The sequence below is a fragment of the Poecilia reticulata genome, linkage group LG16, assembly GCF_000633615.1.
Source record: "Poecilia reticulata strain Guanapo linkage group LG16, Guppy_female_1.0+MT, whole genome shotgun sequence".
Taxonomy (NCBI): domain Eukaryota; kingdom Metazoa; phylum Chordata; class Actinopteri; order Cyprinodontiformes; family Poeciliidae; genus Poecilia; species Poecilia reticulata.
In genome coordinates, this window is record NC_024346.1 from 18,938,098 (window position 1) to 18,957,037 (window position 18,940).

Genomic DNA, 18,940 nt, shown 5'->3' on the forward strand with positions numbered 1-18,940 from the left:
TGGATGGATGGATGGATGGATGGATGGATGGATGGATGGATGGATGGATGGATGGATGGATGGATGGATGGATGGATGGATGGATGGATGGATGGCTTATTCGTAAAGTACTATTATTACACATGTATTTAACATGTTATAAAGAAAGAACAAAGGAACAGAGACACAAAAACCTTGATTGAGCAAAAAGACAAATATAACAAAAAACTTATGTGACATAATCTCATATAATTTAAGCAAATAAAATAGCTCACAATAGAGATGAAGCATTCTTTGACCTCTCCTCTCTGGGTATGCTGCAGAAATGTTTAGGTCTTGATTTTAAGAAGACAACAGTTTCTTAAGTTCGCAGGTTTTCAGGCAGTTGGTTCCAGACCTGGGGAGGATAGATAAATAAATACTGCCTCCTACTGTTCAATTCTCGTGGAGGGGACACAGAATAACGAGATCTCGTGTGGCCTGAATGGGTCTTTGAACTGTATTTAGGCCTAAGACCGTTCAGTAAGCGCCAACAGGATGTTTAATGCGATGCTTTTACCAACACAGAGCTGGTGAAGGGACTTAAGGTCCAGTGTAAAATGAGAACTCTGGCAGAACCATTTTTAAGGAGCTGCAGATGCCTGATTGTGTTTTTACAGAAATCTCTATAGATGCCCATACAGGAAAAATTACCTTCTGAGAAATAGCTTGCACCACTTTTTCTGTAATTTCTTTAAAGCAGAAATTCATATACTTTATGGACTGGTAGCAATAAATCCTCTACTACCAGTGAATTGTGGTCAAGTGGTAATATAAGGTCGTATGTCATCGGCATAGATTTGTCTCCAGGTGTTGGTGATCTTGTAGTCCTTCAGACTCTGATCATGCACAGAGTCATTCAGTAGATTATAATATTATTGAAAAGTTCATTCATTTTTAATAACTTAATTCACAAAGTACAACACAGTTTATAGGTTAATTACACACAAACTGGTGTTTTTAAGCCTTTATTTTTGTTAATTATGATGATTTTCTACTTTCAAGTAATTAAATTACATTAAGGTTTAGAATATTGCATTAAACTAACAATGTTTAATACCTGGTCAAAGGTTGTTGTTGTCATTGTTGTTTTCAAAAGCCATTAAAATATATTGTTCAGGTCTTTTTACTTCTTGTCAAAAAGGAGTACATTTATTGATATACTGATTTTTCTATTACCTTTACCAAAAAATGCCTAATCTATTCCTGATGTATCCAGATTAGGTTTCTTTAAAGCTTGTTTTGTCACTGCATTTTTAAAGGATGTGTAAAATGTGTATTATCTCTTAATGTTTTATTATTTCCAAGGATTTCTTTTAAAAGAAGAACAAAATAAAACAAACTTACGGGACTCGTATTAAGCCAGACAGATGTGGATTTCATAACATTAACTCTTTCAGCTAGAAATATATAAACTTGCCAATGAATGGACTGATGGCAGACAAGTGACGTGTAAAAAGGTTTAATCTCCAACCCACGCGACGTAATTTTTAGTTGTGCATTCTCCAGCAGTGTCCACCAGATGTCACTGTTGACCTAGTCACAGAAGGGTCGCCCTAAGTAAAGTCTCCAACAAACACCCGCAGAAACAGGGCTTGGTTCTGCCAATCTTCATCCCCACAACAGCTCAGGCTGCCATTGGAGAGCCCGCTGGCGAGAGCGAGCAGGAGGAGGAGGACGCAGGAGATAACGCAGTCAATCCGCTGACGAACGAACGCAGTGTCCGCCGCCTCGGCCGATGTAACCAGACAGCTTATGCTGGAGACTTAGACACATAGAAATAGGACATTAGAAACTTCGTTATTTAAATAAAAAGGCGCAGAGGAAGGCGAGAAAATGGGGCATACCGCAATTCCCGTCCTGGTGGCTGTATTGTCCTACTGCGTGTTGGAAAACGTCGAGGTAAGAGCGACCCAGTCTGAGTGAATTATAACAGCGCACTGCAGTTATGTCTGTTTGCTTCGCTGACTGGTGATATGAGATTGTTGTTATTATTATTTGTTTTTTTTTTTTTTTCAAACTGTTTTATCCACGCATGCAACTGTTTTCTCTTCTCATAAATACTGAAATACTGATAGTCAGCTGGTTTTAATTTGTAAATGACACCCTGGTGCAGATGCCATCAGGAGTAATGACTCGGCGTCAGAAAATAACGAATATGTTTGAGATGGAAATTCTGGTGTTTTACATTAATCTCACTGTCAGTCCTTAAGGATGGGATTTACTGTACATTTTGGCTCGCTGCGTCAAGTCCGGGCCTGCATCTGACATCACAGGCCTCTTTTTTTTTTTTTTTTTTTTTTTGGCTTCGTGAAGAGATGGGAGATCAAATCCCATATCATTACATCCCATCTGGCCACGTCAGCGGATGAAATCCGCGTCCTTCATAGGAGTCGTGCAGCTTTTTCCACATGATGGAGTCATACATATTCAGCTTCCTGAAGGAGCGCTGCATCTTTTAGCAATCATGGATGTAAACCAGTGGGATGCATGAGTCGCATCTCTGCATACCGCTTGGGCGTGATGCGGGGATGCAAATGTGAGATTTCGATTCATCTGTCTGCGTCAATAGGTGGATGAGAGAGGAGGAGAGTGACAGATCATTGAGCCAGCAGCTGCTCCCAAGCCCACCCTTTCCCATGAGTATTAACAGGAGACTCCGTTTAATGAACTTGACCTTTTTTCTCTCTCTCTCAACTCTGATCTTGTCTGACGTTGGAGTATTCATGTGCAAGTGCATCTCTGTTAATTAGTGTAATCGAAAAGTTCATTTATCTAAGAAAGCAGGCTTAAAAGTGACACACAATTTAAAAATTTCAGAGGATTAGATTATTGCACATGACCAATTACAAGTTGTTTTTGTTATTATAACAGAAATACAGAAATGTCAATGCAAACAAGGGGAAAACTACTGACCTGACAGCGGTCTGGCAGACAGCCTTTTAAACCCAAAACATCATAGCTAAAAGAGCTGATTGCTCAAAGTGTTCTGTGTCCAGCATATTAATGGAAAGTTTAGTGGAAGGAAACAAGGTAAAAGATGCACAAGCGAATGATCAAGAACGGCTTAAACATGATGCTTGGCTCTCAAAGCACTTAGGTTTATAATGCATCCAATCACTAATACACCTACTGGGAACTTAGAGTGACTAATTAACCTGCCATGCATGTGTGTGGACTGTGTGAGGAAGCCAGAGTTCTTAGAAAGAAAAAAAAAACTAAACATGGAGAACATATACACTACATGGTGGGATGTGAACTAGTGATTTTCTTGCTGAAATAGTGTCTACAACTGCACGAATGTGCAGCACTTGTTGTCTTTTTGGGGAAAAAAAAAGATGGAGATGCTGGTTTTTATTTTAAGCTACACGCATGGGCAAAAGTACCAATACCTGCTTGTATAAACCCGTGGTGTCACCGTGCTTCAATGCCAGGCAAACTGGCCTGACCTTGTGTCCATAGAGAGGCTTCTCCTCTGTGTTTGTGATGCTCCATTCAGGCTGTATGCAAAAACAGCCCTGACAAAATACTGAGCGAATATATTGTGCATCATATCAGGCTCATGTGTCTTTATTAGAAACCCTTTTAAGTATTGATCTTATCTTTTGAACAACTAAAAAAAAAAAAAAGAACTTTCAACAACATGCTTTGGATTGTTGTTCCGTTCCAAGATGTACTTGGAAAGGAAAGGATAGGAGGAGTGCTGGAACGTCAGTGTGAGTAAATGTGGAATGCCAATGAGAACAAGGGTAGGCGGGGGGAGAGGGGGGAGGGGGGAGGCAGTGAGTCATGATCTCCCAGATGGAGCTGCAGTTCAAGTCAGATTTCTAAAGCACCTGCTTGCGATTTCTGCAACCCCCGAGATCTTAAGTCGATTTGTGAGATGTTTATTTATTAGCTTTCGTCTGCAGTGAGTCTGTAATAGTCATAAAGCCTCCTCCTTTCATTCTGGAAAAAGAAAAATCACTTCTCTCTCTAAGAGCCTTAGTGGGATTACTGCTACGCTGAGGAATGGGCTTTAGCTTCATACGAGGAGACCTGCCCGTGAAGGTTTACACTGAAGATTACACAGTGAGAGGGTTGGCTGGTTGGATTACACTGTGGTATTAGTCCCAATAAAACTGTCAGCTTCTTTTAATTTACTCAACATCAATTGAATTAAAATAGGCAGAGGGAGACATTTGTTTGGATTTTCTTTTCCAAAGTATGTAAATGCACCAACATGTTTGGATATCATCCAATCCGCTTCTCATAGCATGCCTAAAAGACTCGGGACACATTTACTGTACATTTTTATTTTATTTTATTTTTTTTATCTTCCCGTGTCATCTTCTGTTAGGTAGACAGATGCATGTGTCACGTACTGTGTCGAAGCTTTCCTGCAGCCTCAGCTAAAACAGGAGACTTAGCTGATTGATACACAGAGGAGTTCTGCTCCTGACACGAAAGGTCACGGATTCGACCCTCCGTCGCGGCTGCATGCGAACTCGTACGGTGCAGAACGACGGCGGTGGAAAATAAAACCGCTTTGAACGTCTGCAGCCTTTAGGCACGTCCTCAATAGGAATGAGTAATGTGGATCACATATCACACTGTGTGATAGAAAATCTATTCTGATGGTTTCATGACCTGACACAGCAATGAAACGTGAGGATAACATTGTTTGCTGCCTTTCTAATTTTTGGGGTTTGAAGCAAATACACTCTCTGGTCTTGTTGCTTTGTCCTTTTGCATCCAGCGAGTCATTCTGTGAGATTTGAGGTGCTTTCCATTACTATCGATGTCGGTATCATCTATTTTAGAACCCTTTTTCAGCTGAAATTACAATTTATGGCATATTGTAACGATATCAATAAACAACAATTTCTTTTTTTGCCTCATAATACTTCATACATTATAACTGATTTAAAGTTGCTTTAGTTGAATTTCATGAATGGAATTTAAAACATGATTGTCATTAAAGTACTTTAAGGATTATTTTGATAGAGTATTGAGCTCACAGGACAACCCCACAATGACCAAGTGGATATTTCTGCTATATTTTGTGGAAAGTAAATAATCCCCCTTTTTTTCCTTTTGTTACAAAAAAACAATCTGCACAATCTCAGAAGTGTAAGCTGGTCCTGTCTAAGTGTGGGCTAGCTTCTTGTTTCTAGATAGATTTTTAAATGACTTTCTTTCTCACTTTTCTTCGGTTTAAAATATTTTACATGAGATGCAAGAAAAAGTGGGAGAATCACTAGAGCACTCTCCAACTGCATGTAACACAGACCAACAAACACAAGAACTCTTGTTAAGTGGCTGACTGCAGGCTGCACAGCTACATGTGCAGACAGCCCAACTAATATCAGCTCGTTATGTTTGTGTTGCTTAGCGCTAACTCCAGGGGGTCGTTCTTTCTTACTTCAAATTAAGTATAGATCTGTCCAGATTAGAGCACACACATCCACACCTGGTGCTTATAATAACAGCTTACTCTTGCTTCTCTAGATGCAGTCTCATGCTTCCAGCAGCTAGTGAGCCTTTAATGAGACAGAATTCATTTTGACGAGAAATATTTTGGGGTTTGGATTTCCTTACAGCCGTAATTATTACATCCCTTCTTTGTCCCCGTTCCCATCTGCACGTTGACAGATTGTTTGCATAGAGGAAGTGGAGCACCTGGATAAAACCCACATAGGCACAAACACAAAATGCAAACTTTGCATAGGCTGGTACAAAATGGGAGCATGTTTCCTTGATTGTACGAATCTAAGCACTCTTTCATCCAGAAGGTGGTTATTTACCAATAGATTGCATTAATAGTACACAGTGAAAAAATATTGTTACAGGCCCTCATCCTGGGCAGTATATCTTTCCCATATAAATATTTCAACGTCAAAATGCCATTTTACGTTTATTTTTAAACATTGCAGCGCCATCACTGTGCACATTTATAGCCAGATGGCTGATTTCTCATAACGGTTCCTCTGCCAAATGTTAAATAAACAACAAAATTTAAACTATGAATACTCTTGGGAAGCAGAGAAAACATGGTAAGAGTGCCAAAAAGCTTAATTGCCTGTCAAAATATGACCAATTTTGACATAAAAGAAAGAAAAAAAATAAGATTTTCTTCATCCACAGCTCTATCTCAAAATAAGTTAACTTAATATTTGTGTGCATTAACTAAGCAGTTGCATGAAATTGACTATGATGGCTTTTAAATGTCTGTTAAAATGTGTTTTTTTATGTTGCAGGGAGTCAGAAAAATAAAAATGTAAAACTTATTATTTTCATTTTCTTCAGGTTCTTGCTGTAACCATAAAACAAACAAAGGATTGCTAAATTACTGGCGATATATGTACACAACCTGGACTTCAGTCTGAATATTAAATATGCTCTAATGTGAATTCCAAAACAGAGTGAAATGCAAGCTAGTTAATTATTCAACCAGCGAACATTTTGAATACTGCAAAGAGACTCGTCTGTTTATTGAGTTTTTGCAGTAAGGTTATTCCTTCATTTTCAGTTTTGTTGTTTCAGGTTGCTGCTTTCATTTTGTAAACTAAAAGGAATCACAATAAAATAATGTATTTATCTGGTAATGACTCTCCTGGGTCAAGTATTTCTTGCATCTGGGAAAATTTTACCTAGTCGGTTTCAACCTTCATGAAACTGTTGTTAAAAGTGAACAGTTAATGTGACTGTAAATTAAATTATAGCCTCTGTAGGTAAGATTATCTCCCCATTCTATTTCTGCTAAGTAATAGCTTTTTCTTAATTTCCAATAAATACAATATGTTTGTATTTATTGACAACTTGGGCTGATTTTTATATCCAATATTAACATTGCTGTTATGGCCGAGTACCGATATTTAATGTTATTATATATATATTTTTTTTACTACCCTTCCAACATTAAACAACCACAATGAAAAAAACAACCACAATACTGACTTATCAGACCAATACCTTTAAGTTAAAAAAAAATACTAATATATCCAATGTTGGGGCCAATGTATCATGCATCTCTAGTTCATCTCTACTCCCAAGATAAGTTTTGTTTTTTCATTTGTTGTGGTTTGTGCCATAAAATTGCATTTAAATATCCTTTTAACTCTGGTTATGCCCTCTTATTTTAGCGCAGAGGATCTACTATGTTGTATCTCTTAATTCGTCCTGGGGAACAGGTTCAGTGAAGTCTGATTAGATCTGTGTTTAGTCAGTCATCATTTTTCACCCAATCTTTGGTTAAAGCTGCTCAACTTCTGTCCCATTACCATAAAACCAACACTGGTAAACAAAATAACAAAGTAGTTTCTGTGTTTAATGAGCAACAGGAACAAGGGAATTGACAGGAAAGGGAAGAAAAATGCAGTCAGGCACATTTTAGCACAGCTAAAGATTAGATAAAAATAGAAAGACTATGCTGCCCATCCGGACTCTGCCAGCACCTCATAACCACTGGACGAAGGGTTTAAGGCCCTTATGTTGGAATACATCCATGCAGAATCATGCACCTCCCACTTTCCATCTGTCTTTCAGGATAGCGGCAAAGAGGATTTGTTTTTCTTTAAAAAAAAAAAAAAAAAGTGACGGGAAAGGAGATAAGGACAACCAGATCTCTCTAACTGCTCACAGTCGCACAGACTTGCACACACACACACACACGCACGCACGCACGCACACACACACACACACACGCAGCCTTACACTCAATTAATTTTAGTGATAATCAGTTTCCACTAATGGATTTCTGTGGGCTCGGTATTCTCCGTTCTGTGTGTGCCAGCAGGCAGAAAATGTACCTTTTTACTGCTTTAAATGTTTTGTCCTTGTTCTCCTTATCTGGCTTCCTCTCTGATTTTTTTCTGGTGCAGCACACAAACACGCACGCACACGCGCAAACACACACACAGGATCTGGATTAGATCTTGCAGAGTCATTATGAAATGAGTGCTGCAGGAAAGAAGAGATGTAGTTGCTGCTTAGCAAACGAGGTTCTTAACAGAGATGACAGACTAATGACTAATATGAGTTGAGGCATGTCTCGGTGCTGCTGTGGGAAATTATGTAACAAAGTATTTCAAACCCGTGTATTTAAACCATGGCGTCAGTTTATCTCGAGTTGTTTAGTAGTATTTCAATGATTAGTGAAGAGACATGGTCAAAAACGTCTAGGTCCCATGTGTAACTTAATTACATGTTTTATGCACATCTTAAAGGTTTGTGCTACACTTTTGTTCCATATATCATCACCAAGCTTATAGCTATTCAGAGTATCCATAGAACTAAAGCGGACCATTGTAAGGCTTGTAGAAAAATTACTTTGAATTGTTATTTGTCCTATTGGGCATTAAACGCCACTTGGCAGGTGCATATTGTTGGATGAAATAATACACAGGGTTTCCATGAGAAGTTGGGCACCCATTGACTAAATCTGCAGAGGTACAAAATGAAAACAGGGGTGAAACGAGCAAAGCACCCATTTATCATGTCGAGTGGAAAGAGAGGTTTTATATTACGCAGGTGGACTCTGTTGTGTAGCTCCCAGTTTCTGAGAAATTTATGTAAACTAAACATCTCCTTTCTAATGTGATCCTAAATTGCTTTTACACAAAAGAGTTCAAAGTGATGGAGGCTTCCTCTATCCGTTTGTAAGCAAAGTTGTCGGCTAGTCAAACGAGGAGTCTTTATGAGTTGACTACATCAACAGAAAAGATCAACTCCAGAACTACTTTGTTTGTTTGTTTGTTTGTTTGTTTGTTTGTTTGTTTGTTTGTTTGTTTGTTTTTTAAAGTAAGACTCTCAACACTGTCAAACACTGAATCACACACCTTCACATCAGGGTTTAGTGTAATTTCTTACATCTGCTTCACCAGATAAAATCTCGTGCTGACGGCAGCTTCAGATAAATGTAAACTTTTTCGCACCTCCCACTACTTATTCACTGAATGCTAGATAAAACATGTAGATTTAATGCAGAGCCTCGTGCATGGAGGACTTTAGCAATATTTCAAGCCTCGGTTAGACTGTGGGGTTTAATCTGTGCATAGGGGAAGCTGCATGCTTACAATTCACCCCCCCCCCCCCCCCCCTCCCTGCCCCGCCCCACCGAAGGAGTGGAGACAGATTAGGAGTCCAGTCCCGTCATTCTGATGACCTCCAGCTTTTACTCCTCTCTGGTGTCTTGTGGGGCTGAGATATCACGGCAGCTCAAGGTCCTCTCACTAGGCATGGCTGCCTCAGTAAGCCTAATGGGCTGTACTACTGTAAAGGCCAGGAGGAAACCAGCTGCTTAGTGCCGTTGCAGCCAGTAGGGGGGTTTGAGAAACCCCCTCCTTCATGAGACATCTGCAGCAGGAAGATAACACTTGTCCTCTGTGTTGAGGATGAGTTCAGGACAGTGAAAGAGATTGAGGGCTGGTACAGATACATGGGAGAAGAGGGGAGGCGAAGGGGAGTGTTGCTCTTGCCCGGCAGATGATTTGAAAAACAGGAGGGGAGAGAACAGTCAGCGTGGAGCATGTAGAGCATTAGGTGTTCTCACAGAGGAGGAACTCGGGCAAGTGCTTGGGAAATACCCTGTGACACAGTGGAGCACAGAGTCATTTGAAAACATGAGTGCAAAATCTTTTTTTTTTCTTTTTCTTCCTGACACCACTTTCAGGGTTAATGGGGTTGTAGGGTTGACTGAGGCACTGCCACCGCTGACGTTCTGGACATTCTTGAGAATGTCCAGAAAAAAAGAAATGGAAAAAGTCATTCCAGCTCTGTTTCAAGGACAGAAATGTGTTTTCAAACATTAATCAAAGCTGAACAATGGCTGTGCCTACATAGACCCATTCATTTAATTAATAATCATAATAATAGTCTAAAAAAAATAAAAATAAAACAAGTTATGTAACGTTCTAATGCAGATTAGACAACTGAGTACATCCCAGGCAGCATGGCTTTAACATTAAATTAAGAGTACCAGTGGGTTTGATCTTGATATCGAGGCATTATAAAGAGATTAAAAACCCAAACGGATGAAACTTTGGTATGATATATTCTTTCTGCTGAAGCCTAACTCACTGTTTACAAGTGGCAGCATGAGGAAAAGGACAACAGACTTTTGACCTGTCAGTACTGCTATGGTCCATTTAGGTTCAGAGTTGACACAGAGCCTGTGTGTCAATGCTCACACATAGTTGTATTTTTGAATGGGAGCTCTTCAGACAGACGTCCTCTCTTGCAATTGCATTGAAAAAGTGTCTATTGAACGATGCCTTTAAATTACCCATCAACAACCTTGTATAGTCAACCTCATTAATTATGATACCAATCATCACAGCTCTACCTGACAGTCAAACATGGTGGTGATAGTGTGATGGTGTTGACCTGGAAACGGACTCATGAATTCTGCTCCCTACCAGAAAGTCCAAAAGGAGAATGACTAGCCTAGAATGTTTAAGTCTGATTAAGGTCCTGTGTTGCACATTGACCTATATATGGGCTGTTTATGCTCAATACGTATAGAAGAAATCTCTGTAGCATTTTGTAGTACTGTATATATCTTTAATGTAAACCCGCATCATTTTCAAAACTGTGGCGATTCCATTGAGAGGTTATGTTGCCAGCTATCTGGCGCCCTCCAGGCTTTGCTTTAGACTTTGATGCACAAAGCGGTTGGGTTTTCCCAGAAGGAATGGTGTCGAGTTTACTATTCCTTTTGAGCTGTCAGGATCTCCCAGTACCCTTCCCATTATGTAAATGTGTCACTAGATTTATGTGCTACTTTGCTGCCTGGCATGACGGAGTAACAAATACTAGTTGGCGCAGAGCTGCACCCTTAAATCAAGCCTAAATATCCCTTTGTAAGGAATGTAATGCTGATTATTCATTGCTTCAATGATATCGCATTGGGGCATGTAGCTGTGAACATTAATGTAGAATTAAGCTACTCAAATTAGAGTAAATGTGTTTAGTATTTAAGGTCTGCATGTTGGAGAAAAGGCTTCTAAATACTGTGGATCTGAGTCCATAAATCTACATGAAATTTATAAAGCTGCTCCTTTTGATCAAAGCAGTAAAAGAAAAATTCACCCAGGTGAACGGAGAAATCACAGCACTGAAACAAAACAGGTTAGTTTTAGGCTACAATTATCGTAAAAAGCTGTACATTTTCACACTGTCTAAAAAAAATCTATAGTACACAGCAAACCAAAGTGGTTGAAAATAAAAAGTACTTTTTTTAAAAGGTTTTATTGGCTCTCGTGGCCTTTATTTGATATTTAGTTGACAGGAAAGTGGGTAATAAGAGAAGGGGAAGACATGCGGCAAAGGTCGCCTGGCCGGGAATCGAACCTACCAAAATACTTTGACTCATCTAGTGACTTAAATCAGTGTGCTATGGGCTTTCAGAAAAATTCTGTTTACTAATTTTCTGCAGTGTGATGCAAGGAAAATGACGGACTTCACCAGTCATTTTGTGTGTAATGTTTTTATTTGACTGCAGTCCTGCTTGCCATTATTTTTATGCAAGTCTTTGAGCAGTAGGAGCAGTCGGAAAATTTGTCTTCAGCCAAAGCCAGAGCTTAATTTTAATTAGTTTCTGCTCTGATTGTCCTACAAGTTACGTAGGTTTTTCTTCTTTCTTTCTTTCTTTTTTTTCTTTTTTGCAAACAAACAGAGACAAAACCACTAAAGTGGAGCTGATTTAGAGATGCGTCAACAACGCATTAAAAATGCTTGTTTGAGCACGGATTGAGTGCAGAGATAAAATGGCTACACAAAACACACATAGACTGTGGATTTCAGAAGGAGGACATTCTGCTTTAAAAAAGATGGCACTCTGCAGAAGTTGCATCAATTATTGAAAGCGCTGCAAAAGCCTTGGCTCTTGCTTGATGATTTGGTGTCAGCACTTGTCACACACCCTGCTCGACACTCAGACATTTGCCCTCTCTTCATCCTACCTCTCTTTTTTTTTTTATTTACCCTGCCCCCCTTTCCCTGCTGAGAAGATTCCACTTCTCAACATTTCTCTAAATTAGACACAAAGGAAAATCCACACGCCCGTCTCCTCTTTGGTTGAACCTCCCCCTCCGTGTTTCTCCTCTCCATGTCTGTCCCAGCCTCCTCTGTTCTACCCAAAAGCACTCGTTACCCTCCCTCCCCTACACAGGCGCTTCTTCTCAGTCCGCCTCAGCGGCTCTCAGTGGCCAATGACATCCTTTTTTTCTCCGCCTCTGTGTATGAAATTGTTCTTGAATAATTCATGACAACTTTTTCCTTGTTTGTTTGTTTTTTTTTCTTCTTACCCTTCTCGCCATTTTGGCTTCTTTTCTTTTAATTTCAGAGACCTGACTTTCACAGCATCTCCTTTAAACTATCGGTTCATGTATGAATGTATTTTAGAGCCAGTGAAAGGGACATTTCACTGGCTCTAAATTGGTTTTAAATTGTATTCTTTATAATTTTTTAACATTGTGAAGTCCAGAAATGTACTTTCATTTTGCAAGGCAGTCAGAGTCTTAGAGTGATGAGTTTTACATACAGATGGCCACCCACGATGAAAATAGTGATGACCAAGTCTCCTGCTTAAATGTGAGCTGATACGCTAAATGTTGCTTCGTCCAGGAAGCAGCGATAAGCCAAAAAATAAATAAATAAAAAAAGTTTTCTGAGAGCAGTACCTTGCTGACCTGAAATCTGCCAGACATTTAGAGGAGCTTTTGCATTTGATATTTATAATCGAAATCAAAATGCTGTGACACAGTTGTTCACTCATTTGGCTCAGACACTGAAAAAAATTGAGTTTATTCTGCAGCTGCTATCGTGGGTAAAACCATCCGCAGCTCTGTCCCATTTTAAACTGACCCCTTAAAGTGAAATTCATTTTTTTCAAAATAATTTTTCTGCATCTCTATGTCTTTATGAGTTGGATGGATATTTAAAAAGTTTGTTTTTAGAGGCTTCCCTCAATAAACTTCAGACATCTCCTCTCTTCCCTTGAGATGAAATGTACCCAAAGCATCCGACTCTGCCTACTTATCTACACAGACGTGACTATTTTTAAGACGTCGGCCTGTAGCGCAGTGTCCTGTGGAGAAAAAAATACAGAGAAGTCATCTTTTCTTTTTGCTGTTATTGGTCAAGCTTACATGATACTAAGAAATGTATACAAGCTTGGACTTTGGCTTGAAAAAATAAAGCAGTGAGGATAAATGGACATTCCAGCAGGCTCTGCTAATTGGTCATTTTAGTCAATTGACTCAAAGATTAAACCATTTTCCTTTCTATGGGAATGTTTTAGCCAGAGGAAATGAGATAACACTAATGTCTAATCTGATGCAAACTCTAAATCAAGCATGTATTAAATCTGTAGTTGAAAAGTGACCTTGGTCAAAAGCTTGAGAAACATAAAAGGACAGCAGTGATTACATTTTCTTTGTATGATGCGCGGACACTAAGTCTACGTATTTTCTTTTATTTAATCAAACTCCAAAACATATCTGTTATGCCATCATAACAGTTGTTTCCGTATTAACCTCTACTCAATAAATGTCCTTTGTTTTCTCTCTAGTTGGACATTTAATTAATGCGTTGCTTCTGTCTAATGAAGGATAAATTGATCAGTCAGCGGATAAATTGATCTAATTAGATTTGATTGAAGTAAATCTGCTTTTCACACGGTTGTCACGTGATTATTTATCGAGACTCGTGAGCAGAAAAATCCGACGTACGCCAGTGAGATGCATACTGCATACTGGATGGCATCATCAATTTTTAACTTGTAAAAGTCAACATTTGTTTTTCATCACCTTGAGTTTTAACAGCTTGATTTCATGTCTCAGGGATGAATGAGTGAGAATGTGAGACACTTTCACCTCTCACACAGAGAAGCAAAGGTTTAAGCCTAGCAAAAAGTTGTAATTCGTAAAGTGATCATTATTAGAGAACATTGTACTGACATTCCTTCCTCCATTAAAATAAGCTCAAAGCTCACCTTACAGGAACAAGATTTAGCAGCATTTTTAGAAAGGTTCAGGATGCCCCTCTTTCTGTTTGTTTTCACAAATGCAACAGAAGTTTCACAACAGACACAACATTTTAATTAGTGAGGAATAATTTAATCTGGGGTGGACTATTCCATATATCGTTTTTTTTTGTGCTTTCCTAAATTTAAATGATCTCTTCTTTTGTTTTCATAATTGAAATAAATGCGTATGAAGATTCGCAACCAGGTGCATAATTATCAGCTCTAGTTTGTCCACATAGCAATACTCGCCAATACTGAGATTCTCTTCATTTTATCAGTTATTACACAAAAAGAACATATTCACAAATGAATGTTTTATATCACTGTTCAAATTGTATAAACTATTATAAGTTCTAGTAAATTATTATTTGCCACTTGCCTGACAGTCGACTTGAGACTTTGGCTCAGTGGACTCCCATATTGCTCCCACAGAATAAGAATAACATAACATTTCATTTGATGGGTTCAGAATAGGTAAATAAAATATTTCGGATTGCATCATATTTAAATTTAAGATTTAAAGGACCTGGCAAGTTCAGTTTATAAAAGTTAATAGAACAAACTTTGTTTTTTGCTGTGTAAATATAGCTTTCCGTGGTTGTCTGCTTTTAAGCTCAGCATATTGAACCGTTATTGTCCGTTATTCCACCAAAACTGCATTGAACAGGTTAGCAGTGGTGACGTTCTTAACAGAAACAGGGCGACCATATCTATGCTAAACCACATGTTGCTTTCTGAGGTCCAACTTTTCCAGTTAGCATACTTGTTATTCCCACCAGGAACTTGAAAAATCATGTCTGATCACAGACATTGTTCCATTACCAGCGGTCTTTATGCATAAACACAGCCGACACAACAGGGAAACTCAGGAACTACTTCCTCTCCACATTGATGCAGAGTGGAGCTTGAAAGCAAACACTTTGCTCTTATTTATATCACCAGATTATTTGATACATGCGTCAGACTAATGTTTTAACATTGTACCAGATCCCCATCTATGTCAAGCATATGTCAACTGAACTTTACAATTAGAGTAAAAAAAAATAACAACAACATGGTGACTATTGAGCACAGAGTATTGAGTCTATGCAGTGTGAAAAAATGCTTAGCTTCAGGAGAATGCTCTTCAAGTGGACTCACGTACGATTTAGGAATGTTGGCATGTGAGAGATTACAGTTTTAAATATCTTTAGTTTTTTCATATATTCTGTCTTATTTGTGATTAATATAGCTTTACTTCATAGGATGTGAGATGAGTAAAAAAAAATCATAGGATCTTCTTTGTTTTCCATAATTACTTTAACTTCATTGTTTTGTTGAATTGAAAGTTTTGCTGAACATAAAGATTTTACAACAATACTCTTATCATCTTTACAAATCCACTATTTGCTTACCAGAAGCTCGTCGACATCGGCCATCCCCTTTTTGTTTGCTATAATCTTTAACTTAGATATTGTCATGCTTAAAATTACAGCATGACAATATGTAAGGAAGCTAACGTGAGCTAAACATAGCTGTCCTGGCGTTAGGCGCGTGCTTTAAATCAGTCCATAACAAGTGGTGACAAGAAAAGCTCAGTGATAAGCGACTTGCTGCTGAGTGAAAGTTGAACCCGTCTTATGTACGCTGACATGTACGCTGAGACAGAGAGAGAGAGAGAGAAAGAAAGAGAGAGAGAGGCTGCTTCTTAATGAGCAGGAGAGAGAGTGAGTGTGACATGCTTGAAATCCTGTAGGGAACCAGTTGCTACGGTAACAGGGAAGGTATCCAGCTCCTGTGGGCGGCGTTACCATGACAACCACCCTTGGTGGCCAAGTGATGCTGCAAGGAGGGAGGATGAGAAAGAAACACAGTGTGCGTACGTGCTTATGAGTAAACAGGACGAGGAGACAGACGTTAAAGTTTGTTACTCAACTTCATGTTTAAAGTTATCCCAGAAGCTGGTTGGCTTCTTCTGGGTGTGCCCCACTCACCCAACAACAGCTGTTCGCTCTGCTGTTCATTAGCCTGCAAGCAGTGGGTCAAAGATGTTGTGCCGTGTAATCTTCGACTGACCTGGGCATGAGAGGTTGTGCCTTCAATGTGTTCATGCAGTTGCAGGTATTATGTCATCCATGCTGGCCTATATGGTCTTTTTTTGGTATCTCATTGTAAAATTGTGTTTACCGTTGTCGGTTTTAGCAGCTAGAAGTCATGGCGCTTACGGGTGAGAGTGTGAGAAAGTCTGGGTATAACACTTCAGTATCTGACTGTTCAAACAGAGAGGCAAGATTGGAGGGTTTTTCTAAATCGTACAATAATTAAAAATTGCAAGCGCTGTTATGCTTTAGCGATGGTTAAGCAGTTTGCCAGGATGCCATTCTGTTAGAAAGTATATGATATAACAAAAGTGTTGCCTGTTTTCTTTTACAGCCATACACTAGAAAATGATAATAAAGTTATGTAAATTGGCATTACTTTACATAAGTACTTTAGTTAAAGGGCTGTTTCAAATTTTGTTTAAAGAGAACTGGACTGTATGTAATTATCTCTAGTTCAAAGTCCGAAATGCTAAGTGGTCAACCCAAAATATTCAATTTTACAGCAAGTATCTGTAAAATAAAAAAAAACTGATACATTTTTGTAGACAGATAACTTCAGATAGCGTTGCTTTATTAAAGTGAACCTCTGTTTCTACAAAGAGCACAACTTTATCTTTAAGAAAAATAGTCATTTCAATATAAAACATACATTTCTCCTGTAAGCACTATTCTACTTGAAGTTGAAATGAAGTTGTATTATATATCTATCAAATGTTTAAACTACTTAAATCTGTGGTAATTCTGATTTAAAAAAATCATATTATGCACACACAACGTCTCTGCTCCACTTCCTGCTGCTCAGACATCATATCCTACATAACCCAGAATCTCATTTCCATCAGAAGCATCTGCTACACAGCCTGTCAGGGGAGCTGGCTCAGTGTGATCAAAATTGCATTTGAGAATAAATAGGAAAAATATATATATGAACACTGTAACCTCCATCTCCTTCCTACCGGCCCCCAATCATCTCCTCCTCCTCCATCTCCTTAGGTACGTAGAATAATTTCCACCCTTCCTGTAATTGAAATGCTTTGACTCAATTTATTACATTGATTTGTTTTCCTAGCATGTTTTAGTTTACAGCTCTAGTGAAGTTTCGGAAAAGAATTTGACCCTGACAAATATGGTGAAATTTCATCCAGATTGTTAGTTTTCAAAGCAAGAATGCTGATAAGTGTTGTTAATTTATCTGTATTCTTTGACATATATAAGATACGGAATACTGTAGGGCTGCGGGATAAGGTAAAAGCTGAGGTAGAAAATGGAAAACGCAGTGATTTGGCAGAAATAAGAATATTCTAGATCTTGAGAGTAGTGGAAAATACAGTATGTGAGAAAACGTTCTAATAGACAGGAGGCAGCAAATCCCCTTAGTGTTGCAGAATGTTATTTTATTACGACGTTAACTACTGATAGATAGTCTTTAATAAAGTTGATCAATTATTACAGTCTTTTAGGATAAACATGCTTTCTTTTGGCTTTTTGTGTATGTAATGCCGTCTAAAGACCTGGGCATCATTTACCTTAGCAGTGAGGGATGAAGCTTTCCTTGAGCTTTGGTAGTAACTTGAGATTCTCATAATAGATTTCACATTTGACTCCGAAAAGAAATGGCCTAATAATGCCATTCCATCACTTTGGGCTGGACACTAAATCAATAACAATATACACTGCTCAAAAAAATAAAGGGAACACTTAAACAACACAATATAACTCCAAGTAAATCAAACTTCTGTGAAATCAAACTGTCCACTTAGGAAGCAACACTGATTGACCCGACGAGGGTCCCCGTTGTCAATCAGTGTTTCTTCCTAAGTGGACAGTTTGATTTCACAGAAGTTTGATTTACTTGGAGTTATATTGTGTTGTTTAAGTGTTCCCTCTACTTTTTTTGAGCAGTGTATATTGCGATAGACGTGTGATCAATATCAATGGATTCCTGATAGAATATTCAATATATAAAATATTCACTGAACTGGGTGCATGGAAAATAGAAGTTCACATTCACAATCGAAAAGTTGCAGTGAAAGCTTCACTTTTTTTTCAGTAAGTGAACCTGCACCAAACAGCCTGTATGGTGCTGCTATTAAAATCTTAATGCATTTTATTCTAAACTTATTAAGTAAGGACTTCACCTGGTTTTGAAAGTGAGTAAAATAATGATCTATTCAAGGTAAAGTTATGTTCTCTTAGGTGTATAATACATGATATGTTTTTTACTGGGCATCTTTGTGAGGTATTTTTTACCTCACCTGGCTGTTGATTGAGCAGAAGCAGCAGGGCTCAGCTCCCATATGCACAAGCTGCTGACATCAGATCAGAAAGCATGAGCTATAATCAGACCTCAGTGCTCTCATTTTGCTGTATTCTGTCTAAAGAAAATCAATGGAGTTTCATTAAATTCCTCTGGAAACGGTCAATGGGAGAGGGGGGGAAATGCAAAACCTAAGGTCTGTTTGAATAGCAGATGTTAAAATAAAGATATTTTGAATGTCTAAGCAGCAGAAGCATCTTTGTGGATTTAACGCAATGCACTTCAGCCCAAACAATTTACCACATTGTGAAGAAGTTCACTCATTGAAATTTGCACCTTTGTATGTTTTTACAGATTTGTTTGAGTCTCTCTGTCATCATTCAGCGAAATCCATGATTCAGTGTCAATTGTGTTGATTGTAAGGATGATTCAAGTAGACCTGCAGTCCTCAAATCTTCTCTTTAAGTGTTTGATTCTTTCGATACCCGGAGGTAGTCGTTCAGCTTGAAATTGCATCTGTGGGCTCTCCCTCCCCACTGTTTGGTATTAAAATGCCGGCACTCTGGTGTCGCTCAA

At 38.6% G+C, this 18,940-nt stretch overlaps 1 protein-coding gene across 2 annotated transcripts in view; it reads left to right on the forward strand.

Moving 5' to 3' along the window:
- The first annotated feature begins 1,593 nt into the window (after window positions 1–1,593).
- Window positions 1,594–18,940, forward strand: part of aplp1 (amyloid beta (A4) precursor-like protein 1) — a 43,785-nt gene continuing 26,438 nt past the window's right edge. Inside the window, exon 1 of one of the 2 annotated variants that reach the window (XM_008432419.2) lies at window positions 1,594–1,920. In XM_008432419.2, coding sequence (XP_008430641.1) covers window positions 1,855–1,920 — 66 coding nt within the window. In that variant the 5' untranslated portion in view covers window positions 1,594–1,854. The remainder of the gene's footprint in view (window positions 1,921–18,940) is intronic. The other variant, XM_008432420.2, reaches the window with a different exon arrangement.